The 25061-nt window shown below is 53.1% G+C and overlaps 1 protein-coding gene across 1 annotated transcript; it reads right to left on the bottom strand.

Annotated features, from left to right (window-relative positions):
- Window positions 1-418: 418 nt before the first annotated feature.
- AAAS (aladin WD repeat nucleoporin) lies at window positions 419-23148 on the bottom strand. The gene is made up of 17 exons (XM_065419524.1): window positions 23102-23148; window positions 22574-22709; window positions 20725-20852; window positions 19480-19535; window positions 17761-17852; window positions 15881-15927; window positions 13598-13696; window positions 10506-10649; window positions 10053-10173; window positions 7991-8115; window positions 7242-7302; window positions 6278-6368; window positions 5414-5507; window positions 4642-4709; window positions 2559-2640; window positions 1232-1316; window positions 419-565 (listed from the first exon to the last, which is right to left on the bottom strand). Exons 2-17 carry the CDS (start codon window positions 22694-22696, stop codon window positions 419-421), a joined length of 1563 nt encoding a protein of 520 aa, XP_065275596.1. The 5' UTR covers window positions 22697-22709; window positions 23102-23148.
- Window positions 23149-25061: the final 1913 nt, after the last annotated feature.

The raw sequence follows: 25061 nt of genomic DNA, 5'->3' as shown, positions 1-25061 counted from the left end.
AGAGCATCTTCTGGGGTCACATAGCTCTGGGGCTCTGAGCCACCCCAGCGCAAACACCAAAGTGCAGAGCAAGTGCCATTCAGGTCACACTGGGGAGGTGCAAGAGAACGGGAGCCAGGATGGAAGTGGGCTCTTTAATCCGGACAGCACCAAGCGGCTTTACAAAGCAGAGCCTCGCGCCCTGGGCTGGCTCCTTATACAGCAAACAAAACGACTCCCCTTCCAGACTCGGGGCTCTCTTGACAAATTATAAAATCCATCAGTGCCCAGCATGATCCCAGTGGATGTGGTGGGGCGGAGTAACCATTAGAGGGAGCGAGCACCGTGGTTACCCAGCAGAACAGCACAAGTAGCAGAATAAGGAAAGGCCCAGCAGGGTTCAAATGGAGCCCGGCCCAAGGGTCCCCCGCGCCGCTCTTCACAGCTCCGAAAACAAGGGCTGCTCCCGCACGCTGGCGCTGCTGCTGCTCAGGGCCACAACAGGACTGTGGCTGGGGCTGAAGCAGGGGAGCTGGGCGCTCACAAAGAAAAACGGGATGTGGCTGATCCTCCCTGTAGACCAGCACTGAGGGGGTGGGGGAGAGAGAGAGAGAGAGAAACATGAGCACAGGGCTTGCGCAACACACCCCAAATCCCAGCCAACTAGATCCCTGTTCTGCTGGAAATTAGACCCACGTCCCAATGCCAACAGAACCCGAGTTAAGAACGGCCAGACTGGGTCAGACCACAGGTCCATCTAGCCCAGTGTCCTGTCTTCCTACAGTGGCCAGTGCCAGGCGCTTCTGAGGGAACGAACAGAACGGGGCGATTTGAGGGATATATCCCCTGTCGTCCAGTCCCAGCTTCTGGCAGTTCGAGGCCTAGGGACACCCAGCGTATGGGGCTGTGTCAGGATAACAGCACTTCCCATTCTCAGTGCCAGCAGATCTCAAGGCCCCTGAGGCCCTCATGGGGGCTGGTAATGACGCCTCCCCCCCCCCATTTCAATGCTAACAGATCCAGGGTTAGGGCAACGGTACCCTCAAGCCCCATTCCCAGCAGCCGCAGAGCCGTCCCACCTCTGCTGAAGCCGTGTGGTTTGGGGAGATCTTTCCTGCTCCTCCGTCGTGGAGGGCCTGTGAGGGTGGGTGGCTGGGGGGAGGATGACTGTTTAGAAAGCCTCCAGCTTCAGAGTGTCTCAGCTGGGACCCCCCTCCCCCCAGGAGATCCCAAAAAACAAGGCTGCACTCACCACAGTCAAGAGGGCCCCTTTCTTAAAGCAGGGATGGAAAGCGATCAGCTGCGGCTCAGCCCCTGGCTCCCCCTGCAGGAAGCCACTAGGGAAGAGAGAGGGGACACGGTGACTTCGTGACCAATTGATCTCCTCACTCCTCCAGTGATGGGCTGCGAGCAACAGGACCTGGGATCCCTTCCCCACCCCTTCACGCTGCGGGAGGCATCGTTACACTGCCACCAGAGTGCGTCAAACTATTCATACCACACCAGCAAGGTGCAGCCACCTCTGGGGTGGAGAGCAAACAGAGAGGGAGTAGGGACATTTGGGCCTTAGGGCCTGGGGTAAATCCCCTTACCCCGACCCTTGTACAGTGCTGCGGGATCTTTAACGTTGATGTGACACGGACAGCCCCCTAATCATTTTTGTTGCCCTCCGCTGGACTCTTTCCAATTTTTCCACATCCTTCTTGTAGTGTGGGGCCCAAAATTGGACACAGTACTCCAGATGAGGCCTCACCAATGTCGAATAGAGGGGAATGATCACGTCCCTCGATCTGCCGGCAATGCCCCTACTTACACAGCCCAAAATGCCGTTAGCCTTCTGTATGGGCTGTATGGATTGGTGTTGTGGAGAGGGGGTTGTCTCTTATTTCCTGCCTTGCAAGGAGGGTTTTTTGTTTTGATTTTAAAATAGGAACTCGGTGGAAGCCACCCTGCCAGCAGGAAAAAGGACCAGGATGGCAGGGATTGCTCCATCGGAGATGCAGTCACTTCTGGGGCACAACACAGCACGCTAACATTTCCTTGAGAGTTTAGGGCAGGAGCCACAGAATGCAACATCCAATGAGGGGAAATTTAGGGCCTGATCCTGCAATGTGTCCTCAGTGATTAGTGCCAACGGAGGGTACTCAGCACCACGAGGCAGAATGGAATTACACAAGCTCAAATTCGACCAGGACACCAGAGGCCACTCCCTGATCTCACCCCAGCATCATGGATCTTTAAGGACCAGCCAGTCAGGATCCCTGTTTTGACTCACTTGAAAGACAGCACCCCGTGGGACACAGTCCACCCTAGCACCATCTCTGGGTGGTAGCTCAGTGCTGATTCAGAGGGAATGGCACCAAGAACCCAGCACCCTCTCCAGTAGCACGCCAAGCTTGGATGCATCTTTCTAAAGGACATGACCTCACTCCAACAGAAGCTCTGGGCTTGACACAGGAGTTACTGGGTGAAATTCTCTGGCTTGTGTTCTGCAGGTCAGACTAACTAATCAGAATGGTCCCTCTGCTGCCTTTAATCCTATGGCATTGAGGGCTACTCCTTAAGCCACCAGTACGCACCATGGCAGGAGTTCGAACACGGGGCTGTTGCGGGTACGAAACACAGCAACAATCGTCCTGCTTTCAGGGGTTTCGGGATTCCCTGCAAAGAGGAAAAAAGCAAGTGAACAAGACGTTGGCCATTTTTCAGACACAAGTGGTGCCCAGGAAATCGCTATTTGTCAGCAGGTCCCAGCAGGAATCTGGGGTGATTCTTCATTAATGAGCTTCACTTCACCTGTACCATTATCCAAAGTGATCACTGTGGCCCGGACGCTAATCAGATCCCCTTTCTCTGCACTGGATCAGAGCCAGAGAGCCTCACTTTCGTCAGAACGTTATTGACCAGTGACTGGGACAAGCAATGCCTAGGGCGGGGTTTTCAACCGCACTTAAGTGATCAAAAGCCAGTGGGTCTTGTACTCTGTGTTAGGTGCTGAATCAGAGAAAGCCAAGAGTGATTCTAGCCTAGGACTTGGGAGACCCAGGTTCAAGCCCTGCTCTGCCACAAGCTTCCTGGGTGACCTCGGCCAAGTCACTTGGTCTCTGTGCCTCAGTTCCCTGCCCATAAGATGGGAATAATAGCCATGCCCTTCTTCACAGGGGTGTTGTGAGGGTAAATACAGTAAAAATTGTGGGGTGCTCAGATGCTATGGTAAGGGGGGGAAATCTATGGTACTTATCTGGCCCTCTTTACCATTGTGGGGGTGCTCAGATACAGTCGTTACCTATTTATCCTCGCTCCCTGCCACGAGACGTTATCCCCACTGGACAGAGGGGGAATCACGACACGCTAGGTTCCCCAAGGGAGTCCACAGAGCAGGGAATTGAACCTGGGTTCCCTCAGTCCCAGGCTGGGGCGCTAACCACTGCACCATCCTCTCGCTCCACTTTTGAAAATCCCACCCTAAGACACCTACAACTGAAAGATGGGGGGGGGGGGGGGGGAAATGTGGGTGTTCCTCCTAGTTTATCAGTGGCTTTACACAGCACGCTGGGGGAGGCAGCTTCCCTTGGACAGACAATTTCCCCATCATTTGTGGGGTCTTTCACAGGGCAATAGAGGAAAGAAGCGTTTTTAAGACAGAAGATGGCGGATTCTCATGACTAAGGCCACTTGACACTGCTCAAGTGGTATAAAGGGGCATTGGAAGGGATGAAAAGTGCCCTCAGGCCAAGGTGCGGGTAAACTCCCCGGCCAGGTCCTGGGCAGGAATGACACCACAGTTTGTCCACATTCCTGACAGCCCTCTTTGGAGTTGCAGGAGCTCTCTGAGGGGGTTGGTACAGAGCTATCCCATTGGGTTCCTGCTCTCTGAATAACAAAGGTGGCTCATTTATAACCAGCCTTTGAAGAGAATCCCAGCAGCCTCCCGCTTGCTGCTTTAAAATGCAGATTATTTTAAGTCTCTCAAGCATGCAATTTTATATGCTTGGATGCATGCAGGACACATCTGCTCTCACTCCTGGGCCAGCTGGGGGGGGTGGCATAGCACAGGGCACCAGTCATATCTTGTCACTGTACCATGCGTCCTGACCGGCCCTGGTTTTGCAGCTACTCCTCTTCTCTTGGACTGAGCTTCCTACGCAGCACACAGGACTTCTCTGAATGAGATTAGGGGACTGTCAGGGGACTGGATGGTTCAGAAGCCCACCCTATTCCTGGCCTGCGAGTAGAGGATTTGGGGGGCAGGAGCAGCCGTTTAACGCAGATGGGGAAGAGGCTATTCAGGTGAGGATCAGCTCTGGAGTGAGAGGAGACCACCCACTTCTCTCAGCTGCACCTCCCTTGGAATCATGGAATATCAGGGTTGGAAGAGACCTCAGGAGGTCATCTAGTCCAACCCCATGCTCAAAGCAGGACCAAGCCCCAGACAGATTTTTGCCCCAGATCCCTAAATGGCCCCCTCAAGAATTGAACTCACAACCCTGGGTTTAGCAGGCCAATACTCAAACCACTGAGCTATCCCTTCCCCTCCTGCATGATGCAGCTCCCACTCCCTGGTTAACCTCACATGGGGTGCGGGAACCAAGTTACACAAGCCAAGGTCGCTTAGGAAAATCCCATTTGGGGGCGAGGGGGTTGAAGGACTTAAGGTTTTACCTCTGATGAGAGCCGCAAGCCTCTCGCCGCTGGGGTCCCAGACCATGGCGTGCACTTCCCCTCCGATCCTGAAACCAACGCACCGGGCATTAGACAGCAGCATCAATGTGAGCTAGGCTCAGCTGCCAGGAACCCTGCCAGGAACCTCACTCGCTAGATGGGCTTGGAAGAAGCCCATGCCCCACACGCACCGTTTCCTTCCAAGTGAGCTCTGTTCCAAGCTGCCTTTTGCATCACAGAATTTCTGTCCTATGGGGACAGAATAGCATAACTGGGATACACCCCAGTCTTCCACCCTTGGCCTTGGCTTGGGACCCCTTCGGATGAAGTCACAAGTGACACAAGTCAGCTGAGCTCAGCTTAGTTCGTCTGCTACATGCAACCTATACCTAGTTCTCCCACCTCAGGGATTACCCAGAATTGCAGTCACCTAGGATTGCTGCAGGCCGTGACTGAGATCATGGGTGCAGAGATAAGAACCTGGGAAGAGAGAGAAAAGGGCCTGCCTGTTTTACACCAGGCTCTGCGCAATGATATCGATCTACCGTTGAAATCACCCACAAGAGAGATTGGGAGAGAAACATGTCGTGCAAGCACTGAGTGATGCCCCATACACCCCACACACAGATCTGAGTATCTCGAGTAACATACACGGGCTATTTTAAGGCATCGGCACCTGCATCTTCCATTCAGGGCCTGAATCTGCGGCACCGTCCCCCCACTCGCTCTGCCCACCGCAGCCCTGTAGCAGGGCCAGCTGCCCTGCTCTCACCTCTCCTCCCCATACAGCGTCTCGAAGGTGGTCTCGGACAGGTCTGCCACAATAGAAGCTGTTTTTGATCCTCCTACTTGCCCTTGCATCTCGCCTGGAATGGAAGAGACCAAGACAGGTGAATTCTGCCACTCAGCTAGTAGCTAAAGTTGCCGAGTCGTGTGGAACAACGTGGATCCGTGGAATCAGCTTGTGGCTGCTGTATTGGCCCCCATGTCCTGACCAAATCCCATGACGGGTTGTTCCGTTCTGCCTCCCTAAATTGCCCCTGCACTTTGGCTTGGATGCAGGATTCTTCTCTGTTTCCTGGCCTAAGCCACTGCATATGTTGCTGTGCACTGTTGAAAAGAATCCTTGCCCCACCCCAGAAGCAGCTGCATTGTGGTTTAGACTACAAAGGGGAGATTTTCACAGTTTCAGAGAGGAATTAGGTGCCCAATTCCCATTGAAAGTCCATAGCAGTTGGACACTTAACTCCCCTTTGTACCTCTGAAAATCTCCCCCCACTAGGCTAATGACCAGTAACTCAGAGCTACAAGCATCGTGAAATTCACAAAGAGTTCTGTCCCCCCACTAGAGTGTGCCTCGGACACGTAGCACTACAGGATGTTATGGCACAATGGGCTGGATTAAGGAGGGGGAGAGGAAACAGAATGAAAGATGAGCCCAAACACTGGCTTTGGTTGGTGTGTTTCATAGTCAGCACCCGGGGTGGGCTCACCAGACCAGCAGGAAATTAACAAGAGCACACAGGAGGAAGGCAAAGCTCTGGCTGGAAAGCGTCCGGGAGGCCAGTGTGGCTATAAGGAATCAGACAATTCGGTGGAATCGGCTATCTCCTCTTGGAAAGTTTACCATACTCACCACTGTACTCCGAGAAGGACAAGGAGTAAATGACTGACTCCCCCAGGACCGTAAAGAGCAAGCGGCTGCCGTCCGGGCTCCAGCACCCTGTCTGTGGGAAGGAAAGACGCGCGTTTAAAACCAGACCATGAGAACGACTTGCAACAACAACAGGGCACCTTTTATCCTCAGAGCTAACCACTCAGCTTCCCCTTACCGGTCATGGAAGTCATGTGGCTAACTCAGCTTTTAAGTGCTCAACTCGCACTGCAGGGGGAGTTTAAGTAGGGAGAGTGGCATTCAGCCAGGACCCTGGGGCGGATATCCCAGGGTGCTTTGGATCAGAATTGGGGTATTTAATGAGCGCAGATCGAGGCCTTCGTTTGACCCTGATGTAAGGAAAAGTCTCTCCACCCCACACAGGAACAAGGGACGACTCCATCATGTGACAGAGGTAAAGTCTGGGGTGCTGGGGATGAAGCACTGGTCTTATGCCGCTGTGATCCAGCTCAAGGTTTTTTCTGTGAATGCGTTTTTAGCTGACTTAATGGAGCTTGACAGCTGGAAATAAGGAGAGGCAGCTGCGTCCTCAGTAGGCTCTCCACAGACCTCTGGCAAGGGGTTGCCTGTGACAGCAGGGGGCAGGAGGTTGATGGGTCTTATCTGTTCTTACCCTAGAGGATGGGAGTCCACACACAAAAAAACCCACTACCCCATTTTGGATCAAATTCCCAGTTTTGCATCAGGAAGGGCCCAGCCCATCTGGAGAACAAAGCAGAGAGCTAGTCTCACCCCGCAAGAGGGTGATGGTCAAGGCAGGGCGACTCACTGCATCTGCTCCTGTGTACCTGGTACGTAGCAGGGCAGTGAGGGTGGAAGGATCTCACAGTTCAGCTGTTTGTCCTTTAACCTTCACAAGAGCAATCTACTCGGTGCTTTCCCCTTCACTAGCGCGGAATCAGGAACAACCCTCCACCCCACATACCTGGCAGCGTCCCTTGATGGTGGGCCACCTCTCGCACGTCCACATTTGAGCTTCCCAAACCCTGGAAGAGACCATAGGTCGGGGTGAATGAAAGCGCAGACTCACTGTATTTCCAGCATCTCCATTTCAATTCTTGTGTTAGACCCAAGTTCATCGAGAGACAAGGGTTAATCCAGTTCTGCTTCTCTGAGAGGGACCAAACAACTGCCATCAGCAGGCAGACAACATGGTCTTCACCGACGCTTGGGGTGTGCAAACTCCTGGATTCTGCCTCTAACTAAGCCACAGAACAGCTGCTTCCTTGAGGAGTGTGAGGCTTTGCTAAAGTTAGAACATTTTGGAGCCCCTTGGATGGCAGGAGCTAGGCGGGGGGGAGACGTTACTGGTTGGGGAGGAGGGGAGGGACAGACAGATACAGCAAAGCCATGGGACTCTGAAGCAGAAAACCTGCAGTGATGGAGGGCTTGGAGATGCCGTCACCCAGATACCACCTGCCTGCAGCAGAAGAATGAAGAACTTCTCTGTTAACTTTCACCCCCACATCTCAAGGCACTTTACAGATGAAGACTGACAAACCCCTCTAAGATGGGTCCATAACATCCTCTCCATTTTACAGCTCAAGGTGCAGACACAGAAGGTGACTTGCCCCAGTCCAAAGGTGGGAACAGAACCCATGACTCCTGACTCCCAGTCCCATGCTCTAACCACTAGATCATGCTCTCACAGGTCCCAGCACTCCTCATCCTCACCTGAACACTGCTGAGGGTGTGGCTGCTAGCACCTTGCTGCCATCGGGTGACCAAGCAAGGTAAGTGACTCCACCCCCTCCAAACCACTGCAGCGGGACACAGTTTTCCGTGGACACATCCCACACCTAGAGAAGGAGAGAAGGGTGGGGGAGAGATGAGGGTAACATACTGGAAAAACAAGTCTGTCTCCCTCCAACCCATAAACAGCTGGGAGTTGGAAAGGATCTGTGCACCTCTGCTCGCTATCTTCCAGGCAGGCTCTTACTATGCCAGGAAGAGCAAGACAGACACCGGCCATGCTTTTCAATATTAAGCCGTCACAGTGTCAGTAGAGGCCTCAGCCTTGCAACACATCAAGGAGGGAATGGTTTTCCCCCAGTCAGAGCAGTATTTTAGTCCCTTTGGTCATGTCAGAGACCAATTCCCACTCTGCAGCTCTCTACAACCTTTCTGGAAGTTGTGAATCGCACACAGTGGATTTGAGCATCAGGAATGAACTTTGGTGGCACAAGATCATAGGCACACAGCTCGCCCCATCCCTAAGCTCAAGCACGCTGCCTCCAAACCACCCAGGTCCTGCTGGCTCAGGAAGCAAGCCGCAGAATCTAGAAATTGAACCTGGGGATTCTTCACAGCAGCAGACAGGCTGCCCCCAGGCCAGGAGGTTTTGGCCCTAAAATTCTATCAGGGTGTCCAGATATTACTCACAGACAGGGCTAGCTTGAGCCAGACACACACTCTTTGCCCAACGCACCTCAATCCTGACCCATAGCCCCTTTGCTATTCAAGACCTAAGCACCTCCCACACAAAGTGCTGCCAACGGCCCTTAACCCTGACCCACCGTCCTTGCTATTCCCGTCAGGTTCCCTGCCCCCCACGCCTCGCGGCAGCACTGCCACTGCCCCTCATTCCTGACCTGCAGCTCCCTGCTGCTGCAGTGCGAGGTTTCTGAATAGAGGTGGCCGACTGCTGCCAAACTGAGCTGGGTGGAATCGAACCCAGGCCTGAAGCGACACTATCATCATCTGTGCAGAGGCCCCCTTCCATCCCGTTCTCCATCACACAGCATTCTTGGGGCAACTACATGGACGAGTAAGATCAGGACCCAATTTAATGTATTTTTAGCTGTTTTAATAGAGTTTGGCAGCTGGAAACTAAAAGGCAGCGATGTCGCCAGCAGGCTGTCAACGGCCCTCTGGCAAAGGGTGGCCTGTGATGGCAGGAGATTGGACTTGAGGACCCAGGAGGTTCCTTCCAGTCCTCTGCAGCACACCAGCAGTATGAGGCTACCTTGAGCACCACTGGTCTAGGGAATAATGCTAAAGTGACCTACGTTAGTATCTATATAGATCCTTGTCCCTCTCTAGTGGCTGGGCCGCAGAGATGTGAGCCCACTACTGCCTCTTACTTAGCGGAGTTGGATTTGTAAGCCAGGCAGTAGAAACCCATGCTTTTAGATCCAGACATCGCAGGTTCAAATCTTGGGGATGACCAACTACAGCAGGGGTGGCCAACCTGAGCCTGAGAAGGAGCCAGAATTTACCAATGTACATTGCCAAAGAGCCACAGTAATACGTCAGCAGCCCCCACCCCAGCACCTCCTGCCCGCTGGCAGCCCTGCCAATCAGCACCTCCCCCTCCTTCCCCGTGCTTCCTGCCTGCTGCGATCAGCTGTTTTGCAGTGTACAGGAGGCTCTGCGATGGAGGGGGGGGAGGAACAAGGGTGCAGCAGGCTCCGGGGAGGGGGCGGGAAGGGGCAGAGTGGGGGCAAGGCCTGGGGTTGAGCAGTGGAAAGTTGGCACCTGTAGCTCCAGGCCCAGAGTCAGCACCTATGCAAGGAGCCACAGATTGGCCACCCCTGAACTAGACACACAGTTATTAGTGCTAGTTACTAGTGGAAACCCATTGAAACAGTCACACTCATCTCCTAGGGCATGTGATTGAGAGTTCAGCGGGTCTTGCTGTTCCATCCAGCACTGAGTGGTAGAGACACCCCAGCCACTCCCCGCACTACAGGAGGACACAGGCAGAGAGAAACGTAGGAGGGCCCTCCTTACTCACAAGCATGGCAGTATCAACAGGCGAGGCCGAGAGCAGCATCTCTCCACTGGGGGCCCATGCCAGGCTGGTGACGGGACTGTGACCGGGGTAGGCAAGCACCTGGGCGCAGCCAGAGGAAGGCCTGAAAGAGAAGAGAGAGAGACCTTGCTTAGTAGGGTCCAAACTGCTCTGACATGTTCCAGGGAGGCTGCTAATTTCTAGGGGACATGTAGCCACATCTGTCTGTGTCAGGTGGCTTGTTGATGGGTAGGTGGCTTTGATCCAAACACCGTTGAACTGGGCTCTTAATGACAGCATGCTGCTCTGCTCGCCCAGGTGATGGGTGTACTATAACTACTAGACACATGGGATTCTGGCCCAGGCTTTAGAGGCAGCCTCCTTGCCGGCAGAGAGATGCCGGCAACATGGGAAGAGACCACAGGGGCACGACCATGTCTCCAGGTGGCTGGTTACCTGGTGGAAAGGGAAGTAGGATCCAAGTGCCAAAGCAAGACACAGCTCTGGCATGCCACGGCGAGGATGGATGCACACAGTGGCTTCCATGCCATCGAGGCCACATTCCTCTGCAAGCGGTGTTTCAGGATGGGGACCGTCGTGCTGCAAGAGAGGAGAGAGGGGTGTGACATGGGAGACAAAGGCAGCATTCACAGCAGCAGCAAGGTAACTGGCACCTCTGGTATCTGCCTCTGCCCAGTCATCAGCTCCAGATACTCTGCCTGGGTTGATGCCCGGGATGTGCATACAGCATAGTTCTATGAGACCTAACACAATCTTCTATTTCTTTAGCACCTTTTGTCCTAAATGGAGAGGAAGGATTGCCTTGGGGTTGGGGAACCAGCCTGGAGTCTAGAGACATAGGTTCGATTCCCTGTTCTGACATAGGCTTCCTGTGGGATCTTGGGCAAGACACTTGGTCTCGGTGCCTCCGTCACTAGGTATAATAGCACTGCCCTGCCTCACAGGAAGGTTCTGAAGGGAAACACGTTGTAGATTATGAGGCACTCAGGCATTGCGGTAATGGGTATAACCAAAGAGAAAAAAATGATCCCAGGGCCCGTACACATGCCACTGAAACATGGCCCCCTCTGGGTGGGAGGAACGCAGCAACTGTATCATAGCACTGCACACCAGCTCAGTGCAGGAGGTAAAGAATACCAGGGGGATTTAAAGCAGGCGGGACACGGCCGAATTTGACCAGAACACATTGATTCTTGGGAAAAGTTCTAACTACCTGCGGCCAATTCACAGATCCCCCAGGAGTTCAGTTTTATACCTAGTCTGAAAGACAGCGCCCCCTAGCACCACGCCAGGTCACGACTGACTGAGTGCAGCGCGGGTGTACTGAATCGCCAATCCCACTTCCAGCAAGATGTTGGGTTTTCTTTGGAGGAGTCCCCATACGTAATGACCAGGCCCTGACACTGCTAAGCCTGGGGGAACCTGACAAGATCACAGCCGAGGGTGGCAGAGCTGCAACGTTCAGAGGCTCAAGAGGACAGAGAGATGGCAGCGCACCTCGTTTGTTTAAGCGGCGTGCCCGGTGCTGCCTGCAGCCTACTCCCAGCAGTTAATGGGGGTGATTTGGCACTTGCTGGCATGAAAGTCCAGCCGGGGGATGCAGCCTGCGAAGGGGAAAGCCGGCAGCATTTCACAATGAGCTGGGAGAGTCTTCTTTTAAGGATGCCTTTACTTGCTAGCTGGGACCCACTTGGAGAGTGGGGAGACCTGCAGGAGAGACGAAATTCAATGGATGCCCAAGGGGGAAACGCGAGAGACCTCCCCTATCTAAGCCTCTCGCAGGCCAGCGGGAGACAGTCTGAACCTGCTCTGCCCGCTGAGCCATCACCTGGGAAGAGGGACAAATTCCAGGCTGCACGTGAGACGAGCTCTGCTCTCCTACTGCTTAGCCCAGCCACCTAGTGACGTGAATAGGGAAATATGGATTTCTTAAGTGTTAACCTGAAGACGAATGGATCAGCCCTTACTGACAGCTGCTGCTTAGTTTGGCGAGGCGATAGGTGCGCTATTAACAATTCTGGGCCTTGGTCTGAAGGAGGCCTCCGTGCCAGAGGAGCTATGCTGGCTTCATGAGACTGCGGGAACATACCTGCTCTCCAGGGAACATGGGGTCAGTGCTGGGCCCCAACACGCCCCTTGCACAGGTGCTCAGAGGAAAGGTTTGTATGGGAGAAGGACCCACATGGGGCATCCTCAGTTACAGGACTGGTCTGAACCCCAAGCTGGGGAGTTTTCTGCTCAGCCACTTATCTGACACTCTGGCTCCTGTCACTAACACTCAAGGGCCAGGCCTTGCTGACAGCAGACGTCACCCAGCTGCAGTGTCATTCCACCTTTCCTCACTATGCACAGCGAGTGCTGTTTTCCTTCCGATGGGATGGCCTGGATCAACAGAGGCGGGAAACGGAGAGAAAACTGGCTAGCCGCAGGAGCTGGAGATTTTACTGAACGTCCGATAAGAACTTCTGCTATGGAGTGAGAAATTCTGGGAACACAAAGAACCAGCTAAGAGCTGAAGACGTGCGTGTGACGGAAGGACTGGCTAGCTCAGGGATCAGAGGTGGGTTACAGAGGGGAGGAGGGGGAAGGGATGCAGAGTCTTTGGGACATACTGGAGAAGCATTTGGAATGGTGGCATTTGGTGCCAAAAGACCCAGAGCTGAAGTGCTGCCTTCACTGGAACTGCCAAGGAACTACCCCAGGGCACCACCTTCTCTCCCTGCGTGGCAGGGCAGGGCAGGGCATAAGGGCTCTGTAGGCTGGGTAAGGAGCCTGGAGGCCTGAAGGCACCTGAGGGGAAGAAGGGAACTTCCTAGGGAATCTCAGCCTCATGCTCAGAACAAAGACATTGGCTGCAGCCACCAAGGTTCTAACAGGCTTCACAGCAGAAGGGCCTCGCACCGACAGCGTCATTCTAAGAACCTGACCTGCTGAACTAGAGACGGGTCTGACAACAACTGTGCTGCGACAGAGGTCCACCACACAGGAGGCAGACTCCCCTCTCGCTGAGGACATCAGTTTGCAGCTTCCATGGGGCCCACAACAAACCTGAAACCAACCTCAGTCTTCGTGCGCATTGGCAAGAGCATGAGAGTCAGCTTAGAACCCTGAATCAAGGGTTCAGGAGCAGACGACAGCCTGTCTGGACCCTGCACGGAGCCTCATGGTCCCGTGGGCTCGGGGTGCGACCCTGCCAAGAGATCTCTGACAAAGGCAGACTCAGACACAGCGCCAGATTCCTGTCCCTGCAAGGTACGGCAGGAAGGACTGGAGACAACTGAGGCTGCACCTCCCTTTCCCAAGCTCGGCCAGCAAAGCACTGCTCAGGCGGCCTCTGAGGAGTGCCGTTTCCAGTAGCTTGTGGCTCAGGCTCCCAGACCCCAAGAATGGGGATACATAGAGGTCTCTGTAGCAGCAGTGGAGGTGTCCGTACCTCACTGCATGAGCCCTCGCCATCACACAAGCTTTGCCACCCCAGTGGGTCTTTACTCTGCCAGTGGCAGCACGAGCAACCTGACACTCCTCACCTGTTTGTGTTGTAAACTCGGATGGAGTCGTCCAAAAGGGCCACCGCAAACTTGCTGGTGTGAGGGTGCCAGGCAAAAGCCCGGATGGAGCAGCCAGCCCTGGAAAAACAATGAGCAAGAGAGAAGGGATCACACGGCGTTACACAGCCACAAGGGTCTGAAAGGCTGAGATGCAAAACAGGATTGCCCGATAGTAAAGACAGTAAGGGATGGATTAGAAAAGGTGAAGTATCAGGTTCAAACCCCAGCAAGGTCTCCTCAAACTTTCATCCTTACCAAGAGGAGTAACCTTTGAGAATTCAGTTGGTCTAAGGGGCGCTATGGTCCCTAGCAAAAAAAAATAAAAAAAGTCTCACTACTCCCTCACTGTTATGCAGTGCAATGTGCAACCCCCTCAGTTCCACCCCAGAAGTAGCTGGATTTCAGTAGTGCTGTACATATGCATTAGGGAGGAAGGATGGGTGCTAGCCTAGGACTCAGAAAACCTGGGTTCAGTTCCTTGCTCTGCCACATGTGACCTTGGGCAAGTCAGTCTCCCTGTTCCTCAGTTCCCCATCGATAACAACACTGCCCTTCCTCACAGGGCTGCTGGAAGGATAAATACATTGCAGATTGTAAGAGTCTCAGATACTACTGTCGGGGGGCCAGATAAGTACCACCGAAAGCATACTCAGAGCTTGAGAGATGTCAGGACGAAGAGCACCATGTCAAATATAGCAATATCCTGGAGAATGCCTTTCTGAATCTGAGTGCTGGAACATCAAGGCCTGTCTCCAACAGTGCCCAATGTGTACAACTGGACTGTGCACAAAATTGAACAAGCCTGAAGAGGGACTCCCACAGGCTGCAAGTCTGATCTACTAGCTTCATGGAAACAAGACGGTTGTTGATTCCCCTTAGTCCCGCAAGGGGTGACACAGCCACAGGAGGGCGGGCTGGAGCCGAGTCCCACTTTCTTGTATCAGTGGTAGCAGAGAAAACCCAAGACAATACCAAGAGCCCAGGTGGAGTGTGCAGCACTGACAATTAGAAAGTTCGCTATCTGACTTGTAAAGGGAGTAAGGTGGATCCAGAAGCCCTTGGGAGTAAACGCAGGTCAGTCTAACTTAGGCACTTTTCAGAGTCTGTGGTCCTGCCTGGCCCTCTGCTATCAGAATATCAGGGTTGGAAGACATCCCAGGAGGTCATCTAGTCCAACTCCCTGCTTAAAGAAGGACCAACCCCAACTAAATCATCCCAGCCAGGGCTTTGTCAAACCGAGCCTTAAAAACCTCTAAGGATGGAGATTCCACCACCTCCCTAGGTAACCCATTCCAGTGCTTCACCACCCTTCTAGACCTCCCCCACTGCAACTTGAGACCATTGCTCCTTGTTCTGTCATCTGCCACCACTGAGAACAGCCGAGCTCCATCCTCTCTGGAACCCCCCTTCAGGTAACTGAAGGCTGCTATCAAATCCCCCCTCACTCTTCTCTTCTGCAGACTAAATAAGCCCAGTTCCCTCAGCCTCTCTTCATAAATCATGTGCCCCAGCCCGCTAATCAATTTCACTGCACTCCGCTGGACTCTCTCCAATTATCAAATCCCTCCCGTTCCCAGAAAACATTTATTAGTTTAAGGGAGAGAGGCTGGAACTGTGCCACCGACTCTGTGACCTTGGGCACGTCACTCCACCTCTGGGCCTCACACATACCACAGGGATAACACCACGCAGGTGGCAGGAGGTTAGATTTAACATTTCCTGGGGTGCACAGCAACCAAGACGCCTGTTAGGTGCAGAAGTAGGATCAAACTGAAACCGCAAGAGGCAGTAATTCCATGCAGGCATTGTGGCTCAGTGGCCAGCCCATTGGGCTGGGACTCAGGAGACCTGGGTTCTAGTCCCACCAGAGCTGAGTAACCTTGGGCAAGTAATTTCCTCCTCGATTTTTCCATCTGTAAATTGGGCTAATGATCCTGACCTCGTACTTGGAGCTCTATGGATTAAAAGCACAGCTATGAGTTAGGTGATCATCTAAGGCCCTCACTGCTGTAGTACCCAAGCAGCTCACTATCTTTCAGGCAGTGCCATTAACCCCATTTTACAGATGGAGAACTGAGGCAGACAAAGTGACCTGCCCAAGGCAAAGCAGGGAGTCAGACTTGGGAGACCCAACACCCTCATCACTGCACTATTCCGCCTCTCTGTAACACTGCAGGCACTCAGTCCCCAACGCGTTGGGCACCCTTATAAAAGCCCAGCTAGGTATGCACACGTTGCAGAACCTCAGCGTGCAGAACTTACCAGTCCACCGCTTGGGAGAACTCCGCAATCATGTCTTCACTGCATAGCTTAAGGACAGATGGAAAAAGAAGTAACACGTCAGTGGCAGATCTGGCAAACCGCATAGAGAAGGCAGCAGCTGCCTGTGGAGTGGGTATCAGAGCCACAAGAAGTTGATGGGAGTTACAGTTATCAGTTAAGTGGTTTTCACATTTCACCCACCTCATACACACCCTCGACCGTTCCTCTGGAATATTCTGCCATATTTAACCCTTGCTTTTCAGTACCCTGTTGCTCTCCTTCTCCAGACCGAAAGAACATTCAGAGATTGTGTCTACACTGCAATTGGGAGGTACGACTGCAGCGCACAGACAAACAACAGCAGGACATGGGGCTCGCACCTGCTGCTGCAGCGTCACTGCTATTATTACTCAAGCTAGTTTTGAACTAGCTAACCACACTATATTTGCTGCAGTCACACCTCCTGAGTGCAGTGTAGGGAGACCAGGAGTGCCCAGCCAAGCCAGCATTAGAGGAATACATCATAGCGAGTGCCTAACTCCCTTAGGTCCTTTTGGAAATCCCAGTCACTATAAACAAAGGAGATTTTTAACCATCTTGAGTTTTAAATGGTAACTTACTATTATTCTATTACAGTAGTCAGCTGAATTTGGGGTTCCATTACGCAGCTACACAGTCCCTACCCTAAATAACTTGCAATCTAAATAGACAAAGGGGTGGGGGAAACAGAGGCACGGGGTGGGTTGGTGACTTGGCCAAGCAGGTCAGTGAGAGCCAGGAGCAGAACCCTGCTCGCCAAGTCCCAGTCCAGTACTCTGTTCACTGCATCACTCTGCTTCTCAACTTGCAGATCCTGCTAGTTTAATTACTCTGAGGTTGCCCCACGTCTGTAGTCAGTGCTGAATTTGGACACGTGAACTGGGACGTGACACCCTTTGTAATCACACACACTGTAGGCCAAAATGCCAGTTACCAGACTGATTCTGCCTGAGGTATTTGCCACCCTCTGAGTGGCAGGATGTCTGCATTGATTGGTCTTTGATCAGTTCTGATCATTCGCCCCTTGCAATGAATTCAGAGACTGGGGACGTCTGAGTTTTCTGTGTGTTGAGGGGATCCGCGAGGCAGCTGTGGCCTAGTGGACTGGGCTGAGAATCAGGCAACCTGGGTTCTTATTCCCACTGACTCACTAAGCTTCATAGGCACAAGTTACTTGCCCTCTCTCTGCTTCAGTTTCCCCATCTATAATGATACCAACCCACCTAAGTAAAGCCCTTTGAGGTGAAAAGCGCTGCAAGTTCAAAGCATCATTTTTAATTTGGGCAAGGAGACCAGCTTCCTCGATGCCTGTATTGTACCTCTCATGCTGCTGGAAGGCAATGGGATGGACACAGCCCACAAATGGACATGAGGCCACCTAGTTTAATTGTAATACAACAGGGCGAACAACATTTATATTCCTGCCCAGCTGGTCCAATGTTACACCCTGCTGAGCTTCAGGGTCAGGGAAACATACAGACCCTCCACCCCCATGCAGTGCACAAACAGCTACCATCACAAGATGTGCCACATCTGCCAGCATTTCCATTACACTCAGGACTTGTCTACACTTAAAACACTGCAGCAACGCAGCTGCTTCAGTGAATACACTACCTACACCAATGGGAGGGGTTCTCCTGTCTGCATAGGTACACCACCTTCCCAAGAGGAGGTAGCTAGGTTGACAGGGCCTACACCGGGGGTTAGGTCAGTTTAACTGCATCGCTCAGGGGGGTGGATTTTTCACACCCCTGAGCAACATAGTTATATCAAGATAATTTCCTAGTGCAGTCCAGGCCTCAGTAATAGTTAGGGACAGATTCATTCTTCACAGCACTCACTGACAAATGGGGAAACAGGGAGCCGTGGAGAGAGGAGACCCAGTGGCACAGAGCCAAAGCCCAGCGTGATCCTGTTTTCATCCACTGGAGATCTAGGAAGAAAGAGAGGGATATAAGAATGGGAAGGAAAAGAGAAGAGGGTAGTCAATCCTTCTGGAATCGTGATTTTCCAAGCCAGGACTGAAGAAGGATGCACAGACTAGAGTTAACCCAGAAACTTAAGGACTGTCACATGTATTGTCTGCATCTCATGGACCATTATCGGATTTAATAAATAATCCCATCTATTTCTGTGGCTCTGGCCTTGCCCAAAGAATCCCAAAGTGCCATGGAAATGCAGACACCTCGGGGTGAAAGGCAGCACCCAGCAGTGAGGGGGTACAGGCCAAACTTTGGCAACGGACAGCGCGGGAAACCCCAGTGAAGTGCTATGAGTCTGCTGAAATCAGAAGGGAATTGTGGAGAGTGAGGTGCACGGAGAGGGATTTAGTGATTTAACAAAAGTGAAAGATGGCAAATTTAAAACTGACACGCAGAATCAGAAAGGAGATGCTAACTGTGTGTGTGGGGAAAAGCATGTGGAACTCTCTGCCACAATATGTCACTGAAGCAGAGAGCTGGCAAGATTCAAAGACGGATTAGAGATTTCTACAAATAACCAGCAGAGTTACAACAGTAAGGACTGAAAACAGCACCACCAAAGCCCAGGTATTTTGACAGGGATCTAAACCCTCCTGCTTCAGGGATTAAGCCAACTTCTACCTAGTAGGAGTCAGGAAGAAACTTTCCCTGGGGGGCAAGGTATCCCCTAGAGGATTTCTTGCACCTCTGTCTGAAGCATCTGGTCCTGGGCACTGTTGGGAACAAGATACAGAACCAGGACCACCACTGGACTAACCAGCAAGGCAACCTCTAGGTCATTTACTCAGCTATTCCAGGGGATGGCAGGGGAGCAATTCCTACATAGAGCTTATTTGGGATCCTTCAGGGTGGGAGACACTATGGTGTTCTGTGTCTGTGGATGTTCATTTGAAAGCAGTTTACAGGCTCAGCAGGTAACTCTGAAAATGGGATTTTAAGCACAACCGTAACCAGACATCATTAGCCTAGTGTTCCTGGGAGCAGCACTGAGCTGCCACGATCCAACAGCTCCCCCCCAGAGACAGCATCAGACAGGACGTGTCTGTACAAGTCTCCCGCTGCTCTCTCATTACGGGTCGGGTTGTTATTTCAGGTTCCGTGCAGTGTATGATACCGGTTGGGTTTTATTTCCCCTCTGTGAAATGAACAGATGGGTTTTGCTTTAAGCTTTTGTTGCTGTGGCAGCAGCAGCTCCCTCTATGTCCTACAGTGACTCTAGGCACTGACAGAGAGGAAAGGACGGAGTGGCAGCTTTAATCTCGTCTCAAGCTTCAGCTGTTTCAGAAGAAGTCAACCCTGTCCACACTTCCTTTTCCCCACAAACTCCAGCTGATCCGCTCAGTGCTAGAACCCCTTCCTCACTAACTCACGTAACAGAGAGAGGAGCCACAGGGAGGTGGGGAGGGCAGGGACATAGAAAGGGGGCCAGAGTATGAGAGGGAGGAAGCAGCAGAGTCCCAGGAGACAGGGACTAAAGGGAATGGAGGGATCAAGGCATGAAAAGATTTAGGAGACAGCTACCTAACTCCTTCCCAACACGTAGCCAGGGCTGCTCCCCTATGCCACAGTCAGACTCACCTGCCTCCTCCGCATTTGCTATCTCGTTAAGCACCCCACACATTCCCACATCGCGCCTGTGGACAGAAAACGATACGAGTCTCCTACATATCACAAGGCTACAGGTTTAAGCTAGACAGCAGGGGTGGGGAGTAGCACTTCCCCCAGCAATGCAGGTTGCTAGCATGGGACTTGGGAGATTCAGGTTCAATTCCCTGCTACACCACATACTTCCCACGTGGCTATGGGCAAATCACTTAGTCTCTGCGTGCCTCAGTTCCCCATCTGTGCAATGGGGATAACAGCACTGCCCGGCCTCAGTAGAGGGGAAGAGAGAGAAAAAAACGAGATAAATCCCTTAAAAACTATGAGGCACTCAGATATACTACAGTAGCATACCTTATATAAACAGCCCATCCCTACTGAGATACCCTCTCTGTAGCCACATGTGTAGGTAAGCAAGACGTTCTGGCATGAACAAACTGGACACAGTATCCAGGAGCCAGACTCTAAACAGGGCCTCAAGTTGTTTCGCAATCTCCCTGCAACCCAACCTTGTTCGCTCTGCTTCACCTTACTGCAACTCCTCCCTCAGCAAAAGTCACCAACTCTGACTTCCTCCTTTCGACTGCTGGTTCTCTCCCACCAACCTGGTCCAATATCCAATACCCCCAACCCCTTTGCCTCCCAGCTGTTGGAAATTGTCAGTTTATACCAGGCAAACCTGCTACCTGACTTGCTTATGACCTGCTTTCCAGCTGCACGGACCTGCCTGTTAACCTCAGGACAAAAAAAAAATGACCAACCTCATTTCCCAGTTTCCAAGTGACATGCGCCCACCCTTGGAAATTGCAGAAAAGTCTAGGGTTCAGAACCCCTTCCCATCTCAAGCAGCACTGTACCTGCCCTTAGGACAGCACAGGCTTTTCGTCCACTGATTGCAAACGAGAGATGAAAGGAGAATTTCAGCATGGGCTTTGCTATAAAAGGCCAGCATAGGGAACTGAAATGAGACACAATTTTTATTCTGTATGGCAGCCAGCACAATCAGGGTTATCTGAGGAACAGTCACCTCTCAGTCTCCAACACACTGACCCCGGATTATTAATTATTATCATTTGTGTTATGGTCGTGCCTAGGGGGACCCAGTCAAAGATCAGGGACTCCTTGTACAAACACTTAAAGAGATGGTTCCTGCCCCCAAAAGCTTGCAATCTTAGTAAGTGACAGCTGCCTCCTTGCTTTCTGTTGCACACAATCGCTCACCATGCATTGAGACATCTCTTCCAGAGGGTCTCCTGGTGGTGGATGAAGGCAGGTTTTGTGCTATGCTCCAGCCGGCTGTGAGCTTTCAGGGTTTCCTTGGGGACGGTTAGGACAGGCAGATCAGCCAACTGCAAGTACAAAAACCAACAATCAATCAAACAGACTCTAGTGAAATGGCTTGATCGGAGGACCAATGGCTGAGGGGTTTGGGAACAGGACACAGAACGAATCACTTCCAAGACACCATTTCCAAAGAGCATCTGAAAGCTGCTACCACTCTCCAATCATTGGACAACTTGCATGTAACAAGCAGGCAGATCTCAGTGCAGTTCAAGGATCTGTAAGCTCCAGGGAATATGCCTTCTCACAAGTCTGCAAGGCATTTGGCACATTGTGGCCATTATACAAACGAATAAATATTTATAATCACAAAAACCACCAGCCAAGTGACCCCTCTTGTGGGCAACCTCAGCAAAGACGCCAAGGGCTGATAGAAATAAGAGGCTGGTTCAATGACCAGATCAGGGTTGAGGCACATTGGCAGGGGCGGCATATAGGGAACGCCTGCCATGTTGTGCCCAACTGTATTTGCTCTGTGCATAAACAAAGGAGTCAGTCTCCAGGACTGGCAGAGTGGCACCTGCCAGCCATTTTAAATGCACCTATATCTGAGGAAGGAGGTTGAATCCTATTTGTATTGGAACCCCAGTCATTAAGCAAGACCCCAGTGCGTTCAGCGCTATACAAACACAGATCAAAAAGATGGAGCTTATCCTCTAAGTAATGAGCAACCTGAGCTAAAGGGTATATTCTCAACTTGATGTAAGCAATCTGCTAGGAGAACATATTAACAATGTGAGTGCTAGTTGATCACAACTCATTCATCAGAAACCAGCTTCCATTGCCAGCTAAGCAGACACCATAATTATAGCTACAGGTGGGGAAATAAGCAGTTGGGAGGCAAGTGACTAGGATTCCTGGAAAGGAGAAGGTCACATAGGAAAGGAAACAGAAAAAAACTGGGCCAGGAGGCACAGCGGCTTCTACAAATTGTCAAAATGTTGATTAATTTTAAAAGGTTTTGAAGTTTTGGTGGTTTTTTTTTTTTTTCTTCAATTTGTGAATTGGGTGCTGGATGGAAACTGCCAGAAGCCAAAGTCTCCCTCATCTTCAAGTACGAAGAAAGCAGGTTGAGGACCCGCACTTAGGGACAAGGACCCCACTCTGCTAGATAACTTGTGAACCGAGAACAAAGAGACAGTCCCTGTCCCCAAAAGCTTAAAATCTAAGTATAAGGAAAGAGACAAAGGTGGACACAAAAAGATGGATGTGGGAGTACAAGGAAATAGTGACATAATACGGTTCTGAGGGTTTAAGATTGGCAGTTCCCTCTTCCATGCATTAAAATCCTTCAGGGACAACGACGCCTCCTGCTCAGGGGTTAAACTAAGGGGGACCTGGGAGAAAGCACAGATGCCCCCGGCTACGACCAGAGGGGCAAGCCCCGTCCCTCCGCGGCTTGAATAGGCAGCACTTCCCCAGGCTGCTCCCCTTCTTCTTGACCGGTGTGGTGAGTGCTCCTTGCTGTCCAATCTACTTAAACCCCAGCTCGTGCATGGAGCTCCAAAGCTCTGCGGGGTTCTAGTCCTGCTCCACCAGAAAACAGCCACAAGCTGTCCTGGTCTATTGGTCTGGAGCAGCAGATGGGTTCAGTCCACTGATCTCCTTCTGGTTCACCTGCCCCTGGGGAGAGCAGGCCCATCCCAGAGGGACAGAGTCTCCAAGAAGCAGCTGGTGGAACATGTGCTTGAGGCGGCCCCAGCTGGCCCCTCGGGAGGACAGCACTCGCCTGGTCTTGGAAAGCGAGCGGGAGCTTCTCGTAGATGTGGCCGGAGACCAGCGCGTTGTTAAATTCGTACAGGGTGACATCTCCGGGGGCAGGCGGGGGCGGGAACAGCGCCAGGGAGCACATCCTGCTGCAGGGCCTGGGGAGAAGGCCGGGCCGGGCCGGGTCAGAGAGGGGAGCGCAGCCCCCGTCGGGGGGCCCATTCAAGCCCATCACCTCCGCCCTGCCCCAGGGTCCCCTTCCCACCGCCGGCCCGGGGGAGCCCAGACCCCAGGGCCCCACACTCATCACCTCGTCTCTCCCTACCCCGCACGGGGCCCGGAGACAAGGTCAGGGGAACACGTGCCCCAAGGGGTCCCCTTCGCCTCCCCCGTCCCACCGCAGGACCCCCCCAGCCCGCCCCTTTCACCCCAGGCTCCCCCGCCTCGCCCCGCCCCAGCAGAGAGGGACACGTGCCCCGGAGCCCCAGCCACCCCCGTTCCTGCCCCACGGCTCCGCCTCCACCCAGACCCTGGGGGAGTCCGCCGTTACCAGGCACCAGCCCCTGCTTTTCCCGGGCCCGGTTCAGAACCCGACGGAAGCCCGCTCAGGACACGCCGCTCGGCCCGCGCTCGCCCCCTACCGGCGCCTCCCGGCAGCTCGCTGGTGCCGGGTGGGGGGGGGGAGAAGCACGCGGGAGAGCAGCGGCCCGGCAATTAAAGGGGCCGCGACCGCATTTCGGCCTGAGCCTCCAGCTCCCCGCTGCTGCCCCGCCCCCCCCCCCCCAGCTCGGTGTCTGGCCCCCAGCCCGCCCCTAAGCAGCTCTGTGGCCTTCCTGCCTCTTCCTCCATCCCTCCCCCCCTCCATTTCCCCCATCCCCCTCCCTCCTTCCCTCTCCCCCTCCATTTCTCCCTGTCCCCCTCCACCCCCTGCTCCATCTCTCTCTAACTCCCCTCCTCCTCTGGCCTCCCAAACAGGCGGCGTGCGGGGCAGGAGTAGGGGGGAGTGGATAGTTGGGGGGCTCTGAGCTGGGGTTCCCAGGACAATCCTCCCATGGCTCCCAGTTATTCACTCCCCCAGATGCCCCTCAATCATGCCCCCCTTACCACCCACTTTTAGAAAAGGACATAAGGGCCAGGCCGTGAGCATGCAAACACCCCACCCCCACCCCTGCATGGGGCAGCCGGGGCTGTAGGGTCTCACTCTCAGCTCCACCCTGGGCTCTTCACACCTTTCTGGAGCAGAGGTGCTTAGGCTGAGATTTTCAGAGCTGCTCGGCGGATCCGGATGCCTGATTCCCACTATGCGGTTTTGGAAATCCCGGCCTTAATTCCCCAAATTCTCAAATGCTGTGAAACCAGGGAAGACGCAGTGTTACGGCCAGGGCGAGGCGCTGTACAGGCATAGAGCGAAGAGTCAGTCCCTGCCCCAGAGCATTTGCAATCTCTCTGTTAATGGTTGCCCTTCTAGAGCATGCGTTTAACTGGCCAAACTCAAATGCTGGAAAAGCAGGAGCACAGCCGCCTTAAGGGGACATTAGCCAAGTACCTTAAGTCTGCCCCATTTGAGCCTAGCCGTTTGGGTGATCGCAGCACCCTACCTCTCCTTGATGTGCTCTAGCAGTTCCAGGCACTAGCTTCAGATGTGGGAGCGCTAGGGTCAGTTCCCTGCTCCGCCACAGACTTCTTGTGTGGTCTTGGGAAAGTCACTTAGCCACTATGTGCCTCGGTTTCCCCACCTGTACAATGGGAATAATAGCACCGGCCTGCCTCACAGGGGAGTTGTGAAGAGAAATACACTAAGGCTGTGGTGCACTGAGTCACTATGGTAATGGAGGGCCTTACAAATCCCTAGCATAGATATTCCACTGTGATCTCTGCCAACCAACCAGCAGCAAGTGCTGTGCAGACCACGCGGGTGGGGTAGCTGGAAGTCCTGCCTTGACATTGGGGCGGGCAGAGGTTAAATGGCAGGTTTCCTTAAGACCAGGCTGTTCCTAGGTCCACTGTGATGGGGTCAGAGTTAAGGCTGTGCTGGGTGGGACATGTCACCTTAGCTGGGCACTTCCTAGTTTGCCCACATGCGGGGAGGAATCTCTCCGCCCTTGCAAGGGCACAGGCCGCTGCTGAGCGCCTGCAGCCATGACACCCCAATAGCCAGGCTTTTTGCAAGGGCTTGTCTAACTGCGAGCCCAGCAATGCTATGAGGGAGGCCGACGGTGCATGAGGGAGACAACCGTGTTGGTGGGCACGTGGCATTGTTGTGTGTGTGTGTGTGTGCAGAGTGATCTGCACATGGGGGGGGTGTCTCTGATGGAGGGGGAGGATGTACAGGAGTGTGTGGGTGCATCCAGCTCCATGGGGGGGGTAAGGGGATAATAGGGGAGCTTGTAGGCAGCTGGCTAGAAGGATTGTTCACACAAGGCCACACGCAGAGAGACACCTTTCTATACAACCACCTCCAGCCAAGCCCCGCATCCCCTCGTAAACACACACCCATCAAATCCCCATGT

This window comes from Emys orbicularis, chromosome 19, assembly GCF_028017835.1.
Source record: "Emys orbicularis isolate rEmyOrb1 chromosome 19, rEmyOrb1.hap1, whole genome shotgun sequence".
Classification (NCBI taxonomy): Eukaryota; Metazoa; Chordata; order Testudines; family Emydidae; genus Emys; species Emys orbicularis.
Note: the sequence above shows the minus strand (reverse complement) of the source record. Positions and strands in the feature narration are given on the sequence as shown.